Source organism: Poecilia formosa, unplaced genomic scaffold, assembly GCF_000485575.1.
Source record: "Poecilia formosa unplaced genomic scaffold, Poecilia_formosa-5.1.2 Scaffold295, whole genome shotgun sequence".
NCBI classification, from domain to species: domain Eukaryota; kingdom Metazoa; phylum Chordata; class Actinopteri; order Cyprinodontiformes; family Poeciliidae; genus Poecilia; species Poecilia formosa.
Genome location: NW_006800234.1, coordinates 479,633 through 496,794, shown reverse-complemented (window position 1 = coordinate 496,794; position 17,162 = coordinate 479,633). Strand labels below are relative to the sequence as shown.

General features: G+C 37.3%; 2 protein-coding genes across 3 annotated transcripts; both read left to right on the top strand.

The window, feature by feature from the left end:
- The first annotated feature begins 68 nt into the window (after positions 1–68).
- Positions 69–11,625, top strand: mob1a (MOB kinase activator 1A). 2 transcript variants are annotated; one of them, XM_007572113.2, is made up of 6 exons: positions 69–208; positions 4,258–4,424; positions 8,129–8,222; positions 9,039–9,172; positions 9,373–9,536; positions 10,038–11,625. In XM_007572113.2, the coding sequence occupies exons 1-6, from the start codon at positions 186–188 to the stop codon at positions 10,113–10,115; spliced, it is 660 nt and encodes a 219-aa protein (XP_007572175.1). In that variant the 5' UTR covers positions 69–185; the 3' UTR covers positions 10,116–11,625. The 2 variants fall into 2 exon arrangements, with proteins under 2 accessions (XP_007572175.1, XP_007572176.1); XM_007572114.2 differs by lacking the exon at positions 69–208 and adding an exon at positions 2,338–2,501.
- A 552-nt stretch (positions 11,626–12,177) lies between these two features.
- trafd1 (TRAF-type zinc finger domain containing 1) lies at positions 12,178–16,515 on the top strand. Its single transcript, XM_007572155.2, has 9 exons — positions 12,178–12,449; positions 12,897–12,946; positions 13,023–13,158; positions 13,490–13,543; positions 13,806–14,235; positions 14,367–14,642; positions 14,714–14,778; positions 15,580–15,843; positions 16,297–16,515. Exons 2-9 carry the CDS (start codon positions 12,912–12,914, stop codon positions 16,498–16,500), a joined length of 1,464 nt encoding a protein of 487 aa, XP_007572217.1. The 5' UTR covers positions 12,178–12,449; positions 12,897–12,911; the 3' UTR covers positions 16,501–16,515.
- Positions 16,516–17,162: the final 647 nt, after the last annotated feature.

The window sequence follows — 17,162 nt, the reverse complement described above, 5'->3', positions numbered from 1 at the left end:
CCTGCAATTGCTATAGAAGTCGGTTAATCACCTATTCATTTGACTCAGGTGTGCAGCAGCAGGGAAACACCTTAAACATGCAAGGCAGTGGGCTCTGGGAACCAGTGCTATTTGTTTCAGTGAGCAAGGACTCATCACACCTAAGTTCTCGTCAGTAAAGACTTTCCCTCTTTTTTTCCTAAAAGATGGCTCACAGCTCACCTCCAAGGTATGTTTAGCTCTGAACATTTACACATTCAGTGCACAATTTATAAACTTGTTACTTCCAACTGGATTGATGCAAAAATAAAACATCCACTGACTGTGATGATCTGGACATGAAAATTATTAAAATAGTAATTAAAGGAATTTCTAAACCATTAACTTATATTTGCAATTTATCATTTCAAACGGGATCATTTCCAAACAAAATGAAAATGGCTAAGGTCAAACCAATGTAAAAAACTGGCAATAATCACCTTTTCACTAATTACAGGCCTGTCTCTCTTCTCCAATTTTCTAAAATCCTGGAAAAGCTCTTTAAGAAAAGAGTGGAAAAATTCATAGAGAAACATTCATTACTTGGTAGCAGTCAATATGGATTTAGAGTAAATCGGTCAACAACGTTGGCCGTAATTGACTTAATAGAAGAAATAACCAATGCCACAGATAGTAAGAAATTGGCAGTAGGGATATTTATAGATCTAAAGAAAGCTTTCGATACAATAAATCATGAAATCCTACTTAAAAAATTAGAACGTTATGGAATTAGGGGAGTAGTTTTGGATTGGATGAGGAGTTATTTAATGAGCCGAAAACAATTTGTGAAATTGGGAGATGTGGAATCTGACTGGCAGGAGACGGTCTGTGGAATACCACAAGGATCAGTATTGGGACCACTTTTATTTAATCTTTACATAAATTATATCAATAAAGTGTCCAATGTATTAAAAATTTATCTTATTTGCTGATGACACAAATATTATAGCCTCTGGTGACAATTTGGAACATCTTATTTCAACAGTCACCTCAGAGATTAGTAAGTTGACGATATGGTTTGACCATAACAAATTATCATTAAATTTGGATAAGACGAAAATTATGGTTTTTGGGAACTGTTACAATAATACTGAATTTCAAGTTCAAATAGAGGACGTAATTTTAGAAAAGGTTTTTGCTAATAAGTTCCTTGGCGTAATAATAGATGACAAAATTAATTGGAAACCTCATATTAAACATTTACAGGGTAAACTCAGTAGAAGCATATCTATATTGGCTAGAGCTAGACATATGCTGAATCTCTTCATATTCTATAAAACTCTCTGATTTTATCATATTTCTGTGAAGTATGGGGAGTCGATTATAAGACCGCTTTACATCCGATAACCGTCCTACAGAAACGAGCCATTAGAATTATTCATAATGTTGGTTATTATGAGCATATAAACCTACTCTTCAAAAAATCTAGAATTCTAAAATTTAACGAGCTTGTAGAATTGAAAATGGCTCCATTTATGTTCAAAGTATCTAAAAATTTGTTACCTGAGCACATACAACGTATGTTTTCTGAAAGAGAAGGGGGATATAATTTAAGGGGTTATTCAAATTTAAAGCTCCGCAAGTTGCGAACAACAAGAAAAAGTTTTTGTATTTCAATTAAAGGTGTAAAGTTATGGAACAAATTAGATGACGACTTAAAACTAAGCAATAGCTTAATACAATTTAAAAGAAAATATAAAGAGGTCATTTTTAATAGAGATAAACGTATGAGAAAGTAATGATGTGTGCATTGAGAACAACTTGGGGTAAGGGTTTGAAAAGACAAACCAGTATAAAAAGAGATAATGCATAGCTATATATTAGTAATTGCTGACAGCTACTCCGACTTTTAATTGATTTTCTTTTTTCTTTTTTAAATAACAGTAGTATTGTAAGTTTTCCAGTGTTTTAGGGGGTAGGAGTTAAGTTTTTACTTCTTCCTACCCATTTTGAGCATGATATGTTAACTGAAACAGATATCTGTATTTTTTTTCTTTTCTTCTTTTCTATTCACTGTTCTTATTGTGCACTATATTACTTTTTATATTTGTATCATGTTCGAAATAAATTTAAATTTCAAATTTCTGTAATGCACTCTGTAAAGCTCTGATTTTAACTGAATATTCTTTACTCATGAACATGTCCGTAAAATTAGAGTGATAATTTTATCATTAAATATGTGGAAAGTATCTCACATTTCCTTAAACAATCTTGGCACAATTAACTTATGTAAATTTAACTGAGTTATAACGGAAAGCGGTCATATCAATCTGTGGCCTGAAGGTGGCGATAGTTTGCCTGCTGACAGACAGTCAACAGAGGAAGAGCCCTTGTGGGTGCAGTTCATCTTCGCTTGACGCCAAGTCGATGATAGTTCTTCGTCCTGAGAGAGATTTAAAAGCACATTTCTACGTACTAAACCTCAACTTGTAGTTTTCACAAAGACTCTTCAACAACGTCTTCGTCAAGATGAGCTTCCTGTTGTAAGTAAAGTTGCAGTTTGCTTCCTGAGTGAGAGCGGAGCTTGCGGTCAGGGTTAGCTGCGCTTCTACAAAGTTCACAAGGGAAGTTAGCTGAGACCGAAAACTAGTCAGCTGCATCTCAAAACAACCACGGATAGGTTAAATGCTAATAAGGTGAATTTAGCGTCGTTGAAATGACACAAAAGTGCATTTTAAAACGTGTACGGCTGGACTAATTGCATATCAAGGGAAATGCCAGAGTTATGAGACAGAAAAGTAATTGGCTAAATTACTCTTAAGACTAAATATGGTCAGTTTCGCTTTAAAACGCATTTCTAACCTGTAAGGTTAATATTCTGGATTTAATTATGTGCAGCCTACTTTGATTCACAACTGCTCAGCTTTAGAGCTGGGTGAGTAAATAAACCTAACCCCGATTTCTTTTCTTTTTTTTTTAATTTCTAAGCAAGACTGAAGGTGCTCAGTTCTGTATGATATTTTTGTTTAATTTTAATTTCTACTTCTAGGGACTCCAAGCATCCATGTTAATTAATGCCCCTGGTTACAGTGGCATACAATTACATTTCCTGTCTGTTGCACCAGCTGGGTTACATTTATAACTTGGTTAAATGTTCCACTGAAAACAAGCCACCCCAGTTTTTTTTTTAAGTTGGAACCTAAAGTGACAGTGGTGACTCATTAGAACTGTAGGTACAGGACCAGTTTCATAGGCGCTTACTGTAAAGACTTCTAGTTTGTCTGAATTGCTTAATTCAGACTAGAAACATCTTTTTAAACTCAAAGACCTTGAAGAGAGCACCCTTTGAACATGCCATCTTCAAATCTAATTAAACTGATATTTTTGAAAACTGGAAAAAAAGTAAATATTTTTACACTTTTTTTTTAAATGGCTGAACTGAAATGGATGAAATGCAAAGAGCTCAGCAGTCCTGCACCTCTTCTACTTAAGAAGCTTTGAATTTGATGAGGATGACTTTGAGCTTTTGCGTCTGTTAAGAGTTGGTGTGTTTGCAGTTTTTCTTTTCAACACATCTTTCTGGAACAAAATTGAGCCACTTTTCATGTGATTTTCTGTTCCAAATGTTAGTCTGTTATGTCTGCTCTAGAGAGATTTTGTATCAGGTCTGACAACTGATGACTAGAAGTATTTTTCTCTAACCCATCTACCTTTATAGGAAAGTTAAAGGAAATGTGATGATTATCAGTCAGCAGGAAATTACTCGGTTGTCTCAGTTTGCCTTCTTTACTTAAGAATCACCAAATCCACACAATGATCACAATTAGATTAATGGAAACAACTTGTCATAAAGTATTCAGAAAACAATATACAATTTCAAATATTTAAGATTCAAGCATTTGTATCACAATTCTTTGAAAATGCCTGACTACTTGGAGAAATGTAGTGATGGGCAAGGATTTAAGTACGAGTTTGTGCAAAATGAAAATGGGAAGAGACCGAATGGCAAACTAGGAGTATGAAAGGGAGACCTGATATGGAGCCCATCAAAATGCCTCTAGGCTCAGTTCTTTGAGGGTTTTTCCAGGTACGTCCTACAGCTCAAAGATTCCCAGGCAGATTTTTCTCCAGGAACAAACATGCGAGACATGGTGTGAACTAGAGAGCTGGTTAAAAGAAGACTGCTTAATGAAATATTGAAGAGTATACAAAGTGATGTCTCTCAACTCCCTGATGGCACTTGTACAACCATGCCACGTTTACACACGGTTGCTTAGTTCTGGCCCCTCTTGTTTGCAGTGGCAGTCGCTCATCCAAGACCTTCAAGCCGAAGAAAAACATCCCAGAAGGCTCACACCAGTATGAGCTGCTCAAACACGCCGAGGCGACGCTGGGCAGCGGGAACCTGAGACAGGCCGTCATGCTGCCAGAGGGAGAGGATCTCAATGAATGGATCGCTGTGAACAGTGAGTGAACACTCGCAATGAATCAACACACCTAGTGTACAGGGAACTACTTAAATTTTTACTACAGGCCAATGTTAGGATGAATCTTTGACCACAGGTTTAAAATGGTAGTTTGTGTGTAAATAGTGGATGTATATAAACGCACAACTAAAACTTGATCATATTGCAGCCAATAACTTACAAAAGTAGGAAGCATTGTTTTTATAATCAAAATATTGAAAGCTTGTAATTGGGTGAAAAAATGCATTCAGATTTTTTTTGTTATGCAGAAAAATATCCACTAGGAAGCAGATTAACAGATCTCAGATCAGTGTAAATGCATTGCACTAAATGGCCAAATGGCACCAAGATGGCTTCAATAAAATGGGACTAATTGGATGTAAAATTGCAAATGTGCTATTAGATAATAAATGGCTTCAGTCATCCCAGGTGGAGATCATGCAGCTTCAACTCGCATGGCTGGTAAATAAAGCTACTAAGCTGTTAAACATGAGTGCAGAAGACTGATTATGGTTTCATGGCTTTGTCCAATCTCTGGTTTTGTAGAGGTTTGATGTTCAAATTTAGATTTTTGTTCAAGAACTGGATTCAGTAGCATCAAAAATGGATTTCATTTTCTAGCTGCCATTATTTATGACAGAAATCACACAATGTGAAAAGGATTTGTAACTTGGTTTTAGTATTTAAAAATAAAGGGATAATATCTATAGATTTGACATTTCAAGCAATGTGTGGCATTAGCAAATGTTGCTAATGCTCAGTTGCAACAGTTGGTAAAAGTATCTGTAAGCAGCAGTGGTCACAGTTTGTGAATCCTGATATCGTTTCTGGTAGTTCCAAATGGTTGACATTACGTTCAAATCCAGCAAAACAAAAATGACAAGTCCAGCTCTCTGCTGCTGCTGCCGGAATGAAATGTCAACATTCCTGTAGAAATGGCGTTTCCTTTCTAGAAGCTTCTTGCATCTGTTTGCTCCAGGCTGTACTATATCAGGCGACGTCGGTGTTTTTCAATGACGCCATCAGCTGTGAAAAATCACAATTTTCCTCATCCAACTAGTTTCCATTAATCATTACAATGCTTTCAACTTTCCCTGTGGCTGTCGGCTGTATGACAACCCATTATGGCCATGAAAATGGTTAAATCTTGGTACTTGGAATATAATTGCCAGCACAGGATGTAATCCAAACAGACTATACAAATTAATACTGCATTAGATGTATTGAAATTGCAATGATATTTGCTATATATTGGGCTGCCCTTATTAATTTTGATCACAAATATTCAAAATGGCTGTCTTCTTCCTGCAGTAAAAACCTTTACATCAAATTGTGGTGGTGTACGTTAAATTAATTGCATCAAATTGTACAATCGATGTACAGCTGTACCTTTTTATTTTTAACTTTCTCTTTGTGCAAGTAGAAATAACTTTAGGGTTTGTTTTCAAGGGTAATGCCACTCTTTAAACTGTGGTGGGATCTGAATTGATCTTCAGTGGCCAACATTAAACCTCAGTAGTTTGTGGCTGCTCTGAGCTAAGTGTTTAAGCCGCCAGAATGTTGCAGCCGTGAGTCAAATTAACTGCTGGAAGAGAGTCTTACACAGCAGACATTGTGTAAAGGCTTCTATTGAGCAACACTTCATTAGTTCACTTATCCAGTTCTTTACAGCAAAGTGTTAAGAGCATGAATTGCTTCTCCAAAATAAAATCACAAAACGTATCTAGTTTGAGGGTCTGGATAACACTGGCATCAAAACAATCAAATCCTTTTTTATCTTTCTGCATCTGTCCACATCCCATCACCCTAATCTGCAGCTCTCCACACAGATTCAGTCAGGATTCTGGTTTGGTTGCTCTAATATTGCTTCCAGTCAGAAGAAACGTGTTGGTAAAATTAAAGGATTACTTTAAAGTTAAATTTGAAAGGGGTATGAACAATTCCTGGCCAAACTATGACTTGGTGTCTCAATGCTCTGCTGCAGCATTATGTAAAGATGTTTTGCTGGTCAGTGGTGTAAGATTAAGTCTTCTGGTCGTACTGATTCTTCCTCAGTCGTCTCTAAGGAAAGAAACCCACTGTGGAGTGGTCAGTGAGCAGGGATTCACACAGATGAGGAGCTGGGAGGAACCAAACTCCTGTTTGTATGAATAAATGTAATGATTGGCCTGTGCTTAGTTTTGCAATTAAATGTTCCTGATTCACTTTAATCTCTTTTTCTGAGCAAGTAACTCATTCATCAATGTTCCTAAGAAAAATACTAATGCATTACCTCATAGTTGATTAGGCAAACATTTCCTGTTAGTCATAGGCAATAAAATTTGTCATTTGCCTCACTTAGTCAAGATGCTGCACCACAAGTTTGATTAGCTTTGGCTTGCATGTTGGTACTCCAGTTTTGTTTACGCTCAATATAATGAAAAGGCTCACTTGGCAGTAAACTCAAGGTGACATATCGGTCATTTCAGACTTATTGTAGGCTCCAAACTTGCCAACATATTTCTAAGATTTATTCTTGCATATTAAAAGAAATCTGATTTTATTGGTTGAAATCTGTTAAACATTAATATATTTGTCTCAAAAGTGTTGATGCAGGGGTCCCCAAACTTTCTTGTGAGGGCCACATAACTTTTCACTTTGGTGGGGAGCTGGAGTTAGTTTGTAACAAAGTGACATTTACAGGAGTGCCTAAATGTAAATGTATCATTTTCCAGAAAGCACAATCAAATAACCCTCTCTGGGTTCTTCACAGAAAAAAAACCAGGAAATGACACTATTTATGAAATGCTGTATTTTCTGGACTATATGCCATGGATATCTCTGCCGCTCTAGGTTTTCCACAATGACGCAGCAGAGGGGGGCAGACAGCCAACATTTGAGTCATAACGGGTCAATTGAATATCACATTTATTATGGTTAAAGAAAAAGGTGCCAAGTTTAGATTGAACTGATTACAGTAGTTTCCAAACAGTAACAGTAAAAGTGCTGATCCTTCGTGTCTGCTACTAGCATGTGCTAAATGAAAATGGCATCTTCTCCTTTAGATTTCAACGGCAGCTTGCATCCATTGTTGCACTACTGCCATCTATTGGATCCTAATATCTATGCCTCAAATTCTCATAATGATTCCAGTATTTGAAAAACCGAAAAATATTTTTCCCTCAATACTATTTAAGTGATCAACAACATTCTCAAATTTCAATTCCCTATTAAAACCTAATTCTGTTTTAATGGGCAACTTTTATTTTCAATTTTGACTTCCAATGATTCACTTCCTGCTAAAGAGCCCCCTGGTGGTTGAAGAAAAATCCACATATAAGCTACAAGGTTCAAAGCTTAGGAAAAAGTAGCTGCTTGTATGTGTTAAAAAAAAAAAAAAAAAAAAAATCTAAATGCTCTGATATTATTCAAGGGGCCGGACCAAATGTGGAGGCAGGCCAGATCTGGCCCACGGGCCGTAGTTTGGGGACCACTGTGTTAATGTATCGTCACATCAGCTTTTTAAAATTATGTAGTCATTTAAGAAAAATCTTTAAAGTGAAAAATTCGTCGCTCACATCGATCTATTTATTACACCTTGTTGCCATGATATAGCCATTGTTGTTGAGATACTGTTAAACTGAAACGAATACTCCTGATAAAGCAATAACAGGTCTATCTCTGTTCAGAGGTGTTACTTGATGATGATTTACTGTTTTCTTCAGCCGTGGACTTCTTCAACCAGATCAACATGCTGTATGGCACCATCACAGAGTTCTGCACCGAGACCAGCTGCCCTGTGATGTCTGCAGGACCAAGGTAACAAACATTTTCAATGCATGCAACCCGTTTACAAATTAAACAAAAACCAAAGTTGCACTGGAAATATTAATACTTCAATAAATGGGAAGAACCTCACATGTGGCATTAGAAAGGGTTATTCCACCTTTTTTTTTTTTTGTTTGGAACATTGTTTTTTGTAGATTTTTAATCCTACTATACAGACTCACAAATGCACTCTTCCCTTTGTAATAATGGTGAAAAGACAATTTAATTAAAACCTTCAACTTCAGTACTTAGAAAATTAAAGGCAGCCAATATTCTGTGGCCACAGTGTGTAAATAAGACTGTCGCAACAGACTCTGTTGAATTTGGTCAAAGGCGGCCATGATTCATTCAGACAGAAACAAGAATCACAAATGACTTTCAATATTTGAGCTCCTAAATCAAGAAGCGTTGCGACCACCAAATTTAAACCATGTGAACTAAACTTTCAGAAACTCTTCTCTGACCTATCACTTTTTTTCTGAGTCATTATTTCATGTTGAGAAACAGGACAATGTGAAACTTTATGTTCAGCTAAAATGATGGAGGCGATTGGTTTGTTTGACCGTCACATGAGGAAAACAGGAAATGAGCTTAGTATCTAGATTTGGCACTTCCTCTATCCTCAGTCCATCCAAGACTTTGTGCTCAGCTTCTAATCAGGAGGAAGAGACATGGTTTTGTTTCCTGTTGACACAACCTCTACCAAGAACATCATGCAAATTACCTTTTTTTTTTTTGGTCATTTTATTTAATTTCACCTGCACTTGAATCAAATTAGTTTGACTGCTGATTGCATTTCCTTTGTAGGTATGAGTATCACTGGGCTGATGGGACCAACATTAAGAAGCCAATCAAATGTTCTGCACCCAAGTACATAGACTACCTGATGACCTGGGTGCAGGACCAGCTGGATGATGAGACGCTCTTTCCCTCGAAGATCGGTGGGCTTCCTTAATTTCTAGTTTGACACAGAATTAAATTGATTCTAGTTGTTTCTCACTTCTTCTTTGTAAACCTTTTTAAACTTCTGCAGCCTTAAAAGTAGACAGAGCTCAAAGTGAATGTGTAAAGGTCACAAATGCTTAAATTTTTTTTTACTACATTTTCATCTTGACTTATTTTTTTAATCTTTACATTGCAGGAGTTCCTTTCCCCAAGAACTTCATGTCTGTGGCCAAAACCATCCTGAAGCGCCTGTTCAGGGTTTATGCTCACATCTACCATCAACATTTTGACTCTGTGATACAACTGCAGGAGGAGGCTCACCTCAACACCTCCTTCAAGCATTTCATTTTCTTTGTCCAGGTGAGGTCATCACACTAGAGAGGGGGAAATTTGTGCAAGACTGAAATACCTAAGCATGGTTCTTATGCAGACTGGAAAAGGTCAGAAGTTTGATTCCAGTCCTGATTGGGATCAGGAGCAGAAACCCTGATTCACTGAGAAAATGATAATTTTGCACAATATTGCATTGAATAATTGTTTAATGTGGAGCTCTGCAGAGTGATGACCTGATGTGGCTCTGACCTCTGTAATGACTTCATCTAGTACTTCAAACATGACTGTTTAGAGACAATGCTGTCAAAATATATTAGGGTTGTTAATGTCTTTGATTATGACATTAGTCATCTGTTGGGATGCTGCCATTTCAAAAGCTAATGAAAAGTTTTTCTTCAAATTTGTAGGCAAGATCAACAAAGCTGTGAATAAATAGGAGTGAAATCTCTAAATTTATTTTGGGACTGGCCCAAATATGGAGAATTTTATAAATTACCTGAATATTTCAAAGTCTTCTTCCTCTTGCAGGAGTTCAACCTTATTGACAGGCGGGAGCTCGCTCCTCTGCAGGACTTGATCGAGAAACTTGGATCCAAGGACAGATAGACATTTCATCACACATTTCCTCCCTTTTAAATGTTTTTGTTTTTTCTCCTTTGCCCCTTTCTCTTCTACCTCTGATTTCTAGCCTCAACTTGTAAAGAACATTTGTGCCTTTACACTTAATATTTGTACTGTACATTTCTTATCACCTTTTGTTCTACACAGATTTTGAGCCTTTTTAGCCTCTTGGACTTGTATACAATAGTGCAGTAAAGGAAAGATATTTTTCACAGGACTGGTTACCGACTGTAGGAGTAGTCTACTGAATCCTTATTTTTCTTTTTGGACCAAGGTAAAAACGGCTGCTTGTTTTAAGAGTGTTTGGTTTGTCTAAACACTTGCTTACTTTTTAACTCTGGGTTATTAGAACTGCAATGAATCAACCAAATATCCCAGTTTTTTATGTCTTTGTGAACGGAGGAAAGTAACAGAAAGCGCAATATAGAGTAAACCTGGTCTTTAGTGAGCTTTTAGACTTGTTACAACACAGCAAATGAAGGCAGACACACTTGTGCAGGTGTGTTTATGTATAAAGCTGTTAGTAACATTGCTCCTGTTCAGACCATCTTTAAGTCAGTTTAATTTAAAGAGATGGATTATTGCAATAATACCTTATTAAGCCCATCTTCAGGCAGCTATTTTATGTTGCCTAAGCAATACAGTGTTTTCCACACTTATGGTGAATGTGCTGAAGTTTTCACAGGTAGTTTTTGAACATTTTTCTTATCAAGAGCCTATAAATCCTTGGGTTATCCTTTTAATATTAGCCTTATTATAGAAATGATGACAAAGAATGAAGATCATTGTGTGACCTTTTAGTTTTACTTGTATTTCTGCTGAACCCCTAACCACTCTTTTTATTTTGTGTATTTTTCCTTGGATTGGAAAGCTATGTAATTCCTTTTTCATCTGTATGCCAGTGATGGTTGTAGTTTTGCTTTTTTTTTAAATATACTTAGTCTTTGTTTCCTGTGATATTAGCAGTTGTTAGGCTTTACGCTGGCTACAGCAGCAGGTTCTGTCCATATAGCCGATGAAGCTAATTTTCATCCTGGATGTCTGGTCTTCAAAATGTTAATCATGAAATCGATTTATTACGTGGCTTCACATTTCACCCAAACTTGCGTCAGTCTTGTAACTCGCTATGATCGAGCTTATGGAAGCCTGTTAAAATCCCTTTAAATCTAGATTTTCCTCTTACAGATGCAGAAGTGGTGTGTCCACTTATTATTTTTCAGTGTTTACTCTGCCACTGTTTTTGCTTCAGCTCACAATATCATGTCTAAACTCCTGGTTACATTTACTATTTCAGGTGTAGGAGTTAAAGGTTTTTATATTTCATTGTTTGGTCCAATTATTGAATGGTTGTTTGTGATGGAGTGGGAGTTTTGGGGATAAATGTACCACATTCAAAATGTATTGCAACAGTGTTTTTCTGAACAAAATTGTGCCTTACAATAAAAGTCGTCACAGTATTGATGGATTAAACTTTCAATAAACATCTTAAAGACAATTCTGTTTTGAGTTATTTTGCTTTGTGGAGCAGTGTTTTGGATTAATGCAAGTAAAATGGTGTGATATTAAAAAACCACATGACAGTGATGCCAAGGAGATTAAATGTGATTTAATCTATAGTTCTTGAGGAATGTAATTGTAGCTTGTGTAGGATTTGTTTATTGGCACTGATGGGTATTGGCTGCAATTTAATCAAATTATAGTAATGAGGGGTAAGATTAATCCTGAGCTGTGTACACATTAAACCAGAAGAGTTGAAAGGGGTATTTGGCGTCTTTTACCATAGCTATGTATGAAAATATTCTTGCAGGGTTTTATCTGAAATGGTATTTATGTTAAACTCTCCCGACCCCACTAGGGACAAGGGTGTATAGAAAATGGCTGGATAATTAAACTGCATAGGAACGCGTATTTAGAAACTCTGTATCACCCGACAGATCTTACGCTGCACGTTTTCGGTTTTTTTTTTTTTTTACTGAACCAATCAAAACGGAGCTAAGACTGTTTCGTATTATGCCCTACGTTTAGACTTGCAGGAAAAAGTGTTTAAACCTTAATTAGTTTTGGTAAGCAAAACCAAGTGTAGTTTTTTCTCAGTAAAGATGAATGGGTCCTTTTTCTTGGCAAGATATACTTAACTGTTCACCATAGTTATGAATAGTTATTTTTATGGTAGCAAAGTAAGCACGCCTGAAAGACTTTACCCAGGGCAGTAATTTCCCACCTATCGGGACGGAAAATTAACAAACTGTTTCTCTAAGCTAACATCGTGAAGTAGTTTGTCATCCGGCTGTTTGGTTAAATACCGTCGAAGGACCAAAGGTAAACTCGAATTAAAAACTTTAACAAAAAAATCTCTGGTTAATTTGGCTTTGTGACGCTATAAATGCGTTATAAAGGGAAGATAATGATACTTGGTGTTAAGCTAAGTAGTTTGCTAAACACAACTGATATTTAGAATACAACTCTCTGAAGTCGCTTGTTTACTAATGTTGACTAAGAATATTGATGGCGATATGGGCTATTTTTGTACTTAACATTAGTAAGCTACGTAAAAACGGTGAATAAAGCGAAAGGGCTGCCGATTAGTTTCATTTCAAGATGTAAAGTTAGCTCCGTTTTTCAGATGATTCATGGAGCTAAACTAAGTTTAGTTTCACTTGTTGACTTAATCGACTAACCAAATTCCTCACTACAGTTGACTGAGTGAACTTCAGCCGCCTAATCATCACAGACAGATTGGTGCAATTTCTGGTATGTTTCCTTTAGGTCACAAGTGGAATCATGGCAGATGAAAACACACAGTTCTGTGGTAATTGGTGCGTATAAACTAGTTATATGTCATGACTAATGTTTTTGATCGATTGTCTGAACTTAAATGCTTCTGCCTTTCAGCAAGCATGACATTCCAGAGGCCAATTTTACCACTCATGAGATCCATTGTAGAAGAAACATTGGACTCTGTGACGTGTGCCAGGAGCCAGTTCCCCACTCAGAGCTTCAGGAGCACAAGATTCAAGAGCACACACAGGTATTATACCCAGCTTAAGATTGCTTATGTTTATAAACCATATTGTGGGGAAAAAAAAGTAGTTACCTTTCAGCCTGTTGAGTATTTTTACTGAAGTGGAATATTACAGGTTAAAATCTTAAGTACCTTCAGAAAACCACTGATCTAAAATTAAAATAATAATTTGATTTTTAAGTATGGACACTATTTCCATTTTCACTGAACTTTATTCTGACCTTTCAAGTCAGACTTATTCCACTTCTACTTCAACCTGTCAACTTGTAGCTCAATCAGCAAGAAAGCAAATTACAGCCCCAAAAATATTGTTACACTTTTATTTTGGTTTCTCCAGATTACATGCAAGTGTGGACTAAAGATCGAGAAGAATCAAAGTGAAGTTCATCAGGTATTGCCTTACTTTTCTTTACATTACATGTTGCCAACAGAATGTTTTCTCCAAAAAATACTTTTAGAATCAGTGTTTACATTTTTGCGCTGTAGGAAATTCTGACATCTATTTAGGGGTAAATTTACTTAATTTGATGAAGCGTTAGAGAAGCAGTACAACTTGTACAAAAAAGTATGTAGACTATATATTTCTTGACTTTTATAATATTTAACAATCTGAATGAAGGCCACTAAATGTTCCTTATGGTTGTGTCTTGCAGAGCTCCGAGTGCCCTCAGCGGCTGGTCCCGTGCCCGTACTGTGAGCTGGAGCTTGTGTTCAGCCAGTCCAAGGAGCACGAGGATTACTGTGGTACACGCACCGAGCCTTGCCCCAACTGCAAGTGCAATGTAATGCTGCGGGAGAAAGCTGTGCATCCAGTCCTGTGCGGAAGCCTAACACCACCCCAAGAGAGGAACAACAACAGGATGGGCTGCGGTCAGACAGAGAGTCGGTCTTCTGATGACTGGTTTGAGGCGCACTCGATCAGAAACCCCCTGAGAGCGCAGGAGGGAGTCCCTAAGAACAATAACATCAGCGCAGCGGAACGCCCTCACTTTCTTCGGCCGTTTGAGGCCTCAGTTTACAGCGGCTCCAGTGGGGATCGGGAGGCGGGGAGCTGGAAGAGTTCTCACAGTACATCTAACCTCTGTGAGTTGATTCTGAATTATCTTATAGATGCAGAACCCCAAGAAATTTGATGTGTTTTCATCTAAATGAGAATTAAGTTTGATTTTTTATTTTTTTTCCTGTAATAATTGTCTGAACATTTGCGTTTTAAGTTCTTGGACAAGGTGATTTTCTTCATGGCGGCAGCAGCAGCGTGCGCCCTCCTGATGAGGAGTCGTCGGGCCTCGACTACGACTATATGTTGGCCCTCAGCCTCCAGAGTGACGGAGAATCAGCAGCTGGAGGAGCAGAGGACAGTATGTGGAGGACTATCTGGGAACGCGAGGACAAGAAGACTAACTCGTCAGCAAACACATTTCCTCTGGCCCACAATAAAAACACTAACTCACCTGAAGGGACGAGCGCAGTTCAGGCCTCCGGCCCAACAGGTAAAATTGGGAGGATTGCGTTCATTCATCCGAGTGTGCACTCGGTTTATGATTTCACTTTGTTCTCACAGATACCATGCTGCCTTGTGAGTTTTGCGAGGAGTTGTTTCCAGAAGAGGACCTTATTCTGCATGAGGTTTGGGAATGTTTTTGGATCCACTGTGGTCTAAGTGGGGAAGTATCAAAGTGGCAGGGATGCAGTTAAGGCTCGTGGTCAGGTGATCATCAATGTGACTGCATCTACAAAAACATGAGTTATGAGGCCATTTGCAGGTAAATTGGAGTCCATGCGATTATTCCCACATGGGAAACAATTCAGGAAGCTCATATCAGAGGAAACTCCAGGTGTCCAGCAGGGAGGTGGAGGGTTGATGATTTGGACTTTTACTACTAGTAAACGATCATGAGGCGCGCTTAATTCTTCCATGTGCAACAGCATGGAACCTGTTGTGTGTATGCTTGATGTTAGAGTTAAATAATCTTAGACCTGATCACTCTCCTTATGTCCTGATATGTAAAATTGTGGAGCTGGAAGAGGGTGTGCTTTCCTTTTACAGTGGCTGCATGTTTTGCACAAAAAGCTGAATAAAAATCAATTAGGAACTATGATTTTTAATGAAGCGACATAATTATGTAATAGTTCAGAAATGAATGCATTCAGATCCCTTCAGTGACACAAACTGCCTTTCCGTGGGCGAGTTTTGACTGTCAGGTAATTAATTAGTTCCTTTTAAAAATCGATCCTAAACATATTCTATTTAGACCTCATAGACACCTCTGTACTTTTCTTTGTTTCAGTTCAGTTCCAGTCAGCCCAGCCCTTTACGTGGCTGTGGATTTTATCTGCGTGTTCAGGGAACGTGACGTCTAAAACACGTTAAAAACAAAGATTTTAATCTTTGTTTTTTTTTTTTTTTTTCCTTTTTCTTTGTGTCAGACCGGATGCAGCCCCGCCTCTGCGTTTGCATCTTTCAGCAAGAAACCGTCTTCACCTCCTAAAGATGACAGGATGGGCAGGAATGCTACATCAGGGCTGATGCAGAACTTTCCAAACACGCTCGCTTCCAACATTCCCACCTTCCCTCGGTCAGTCTCCCCAGCCTCTTACAGTCCTCCTGCCAGTCCACTAGAGGGCGACGTGGTTATTCCATGTGAATTCTGTGGCGTGGCTCTGGAGGAAGCTGTTCTCTTTCACCATCAGGTATTTTTCCACTTTTCTCCTTTAAAAAAAAAAAAAAGCTACTTCTCCTGTTTTAATTAAATGTGTGTTTTGTACAGAATAACACTTGGTTTTTAGCCATTTCTGGCTCTATTCTTCAATTTTTTTTTTTACTATGGTATGTATACACTGTTTTTGTCTGAGTGTCTCCTCCCAGACTTTACATGGACTGTGTGGCTGTTAAAAAAGTGATCCATTAAGGGAATTAATAAAGAATTTGAGCTAATCCGATTTGCTTCTCAGTTTATAGCTAATCTATAACATTGAGCAAAATATGGAGTAAACTTTAATTTATTTCAGGTTTATTTGTATAAAAGGACATCGTTATTTTCAGCTAAACATAAGAATCAAACACCTTCAGGATTTGTTTTATCTTGAAGAAACTTCATTATTAGCATAATCTGAATTTTGTGTCGTTTCTCTTCTGAAACCAAGGACAAATGTGACATGCGGACCGAGGCTGGCCACCAGCTGAATAACACAGCAATCCAGAAGCCTCTGGGTCCTGCTGGAGATGCCTTTGAACAGACGTCTGCAGATATTCAAAGAATAAGGCACGAAGGTACCGTTGGATATTTCTTCCGGTTAATAATGAAGAGTAAGACAGTAATCTACTCCAGCAGTATTCTACCATTTTGAATCAATTAAAAAAAATCTATCCTCTCAGAAATACTTCAGTGTTTTGGTGTACAATTTGTAAATTCCTGGTCTGTTAAAAACTCTTCTAATGTATAGAGGAGCTGTTCAAAATGTGGCCCTCACTATGATTTTACATGGGCTGCAACCATGATTCAGGAATTGTATAAATAAAATTTTCCCCACCAGCACAGGCGGTTGGAATTTATACTTTTCTTTTTTAGATCTAGATTTAGATTTTTAAATACAGAGTAAAAATAAATCTCGAAATGGAAAATGTTTGGTGCTATTTCAAAGTGTTAGTCTGTTTTTAAACCAAGATTTTACTTTCATTTTAATTACATTGAAAACAGAGCCACAAACCTCCCGTTGTTTTTACTCAGCAGCAAACACGTTCATCAATTTTGTTAAAATACAAATTAGTATTTCCAAAGAAAGATTGACACGTGTTCTGAGAATAGACCAAAACATTTTTCTAGGTCAAGAAAATAGAAAACAATAAACCCTAAAGATTTAGGTGATTACATTTTTGTGTTTGGTATTTGCCTCTTTTTTTTTTTTTTTTTTTTGCAAAAATCAGACTACATTTTTTCAATTAAAATATTGTGTGTTTAGTTTATTGCAACACGTTAAAAGTCTTTAAAAAAAAGCACCATCTCAGCCTT

Coding starts and splice junctions, on each gene's coding strand:
- mob1a (XM_007572113.2), top strand. CDS start 186: ATGGCTCACAGCTCACCTCCAAG. Junction 4,425..8,128: donor TGAATGGATCGCTGTGAACA/GTGAGTGAACAC, acceptor TGTTTTCTTCAG/CCGTGGACTTCTTCAACCAG. Junction 8,223..9,038: donor GTGATGTCTGCAGGACCAAG/GTAACAAACATT, acceptor TTTCCTTTGTAG/GTATGAGTATCACTGGGCTG.
- trafd1 (XM_007572155.2), top strand. CDS start 12,912: ATGGCAGATGAAAACACACAGTTCTGTGGTAATTG. Junction 13,544..13,805: donor ATCAAAGTGAAGTTCATCAG/GTATTGCCTTAC, acceptor TGTGTCTTGCAG/AGCTCCGAGTGCCCTCAGCG. Junction 14,779..15,579: donor AGGACCTTATTCTGCATGAG/GTTTGGGAATGT, acceptor TCTTTGTGTCAG/ACCGGATGCAGCCCCGCCTC.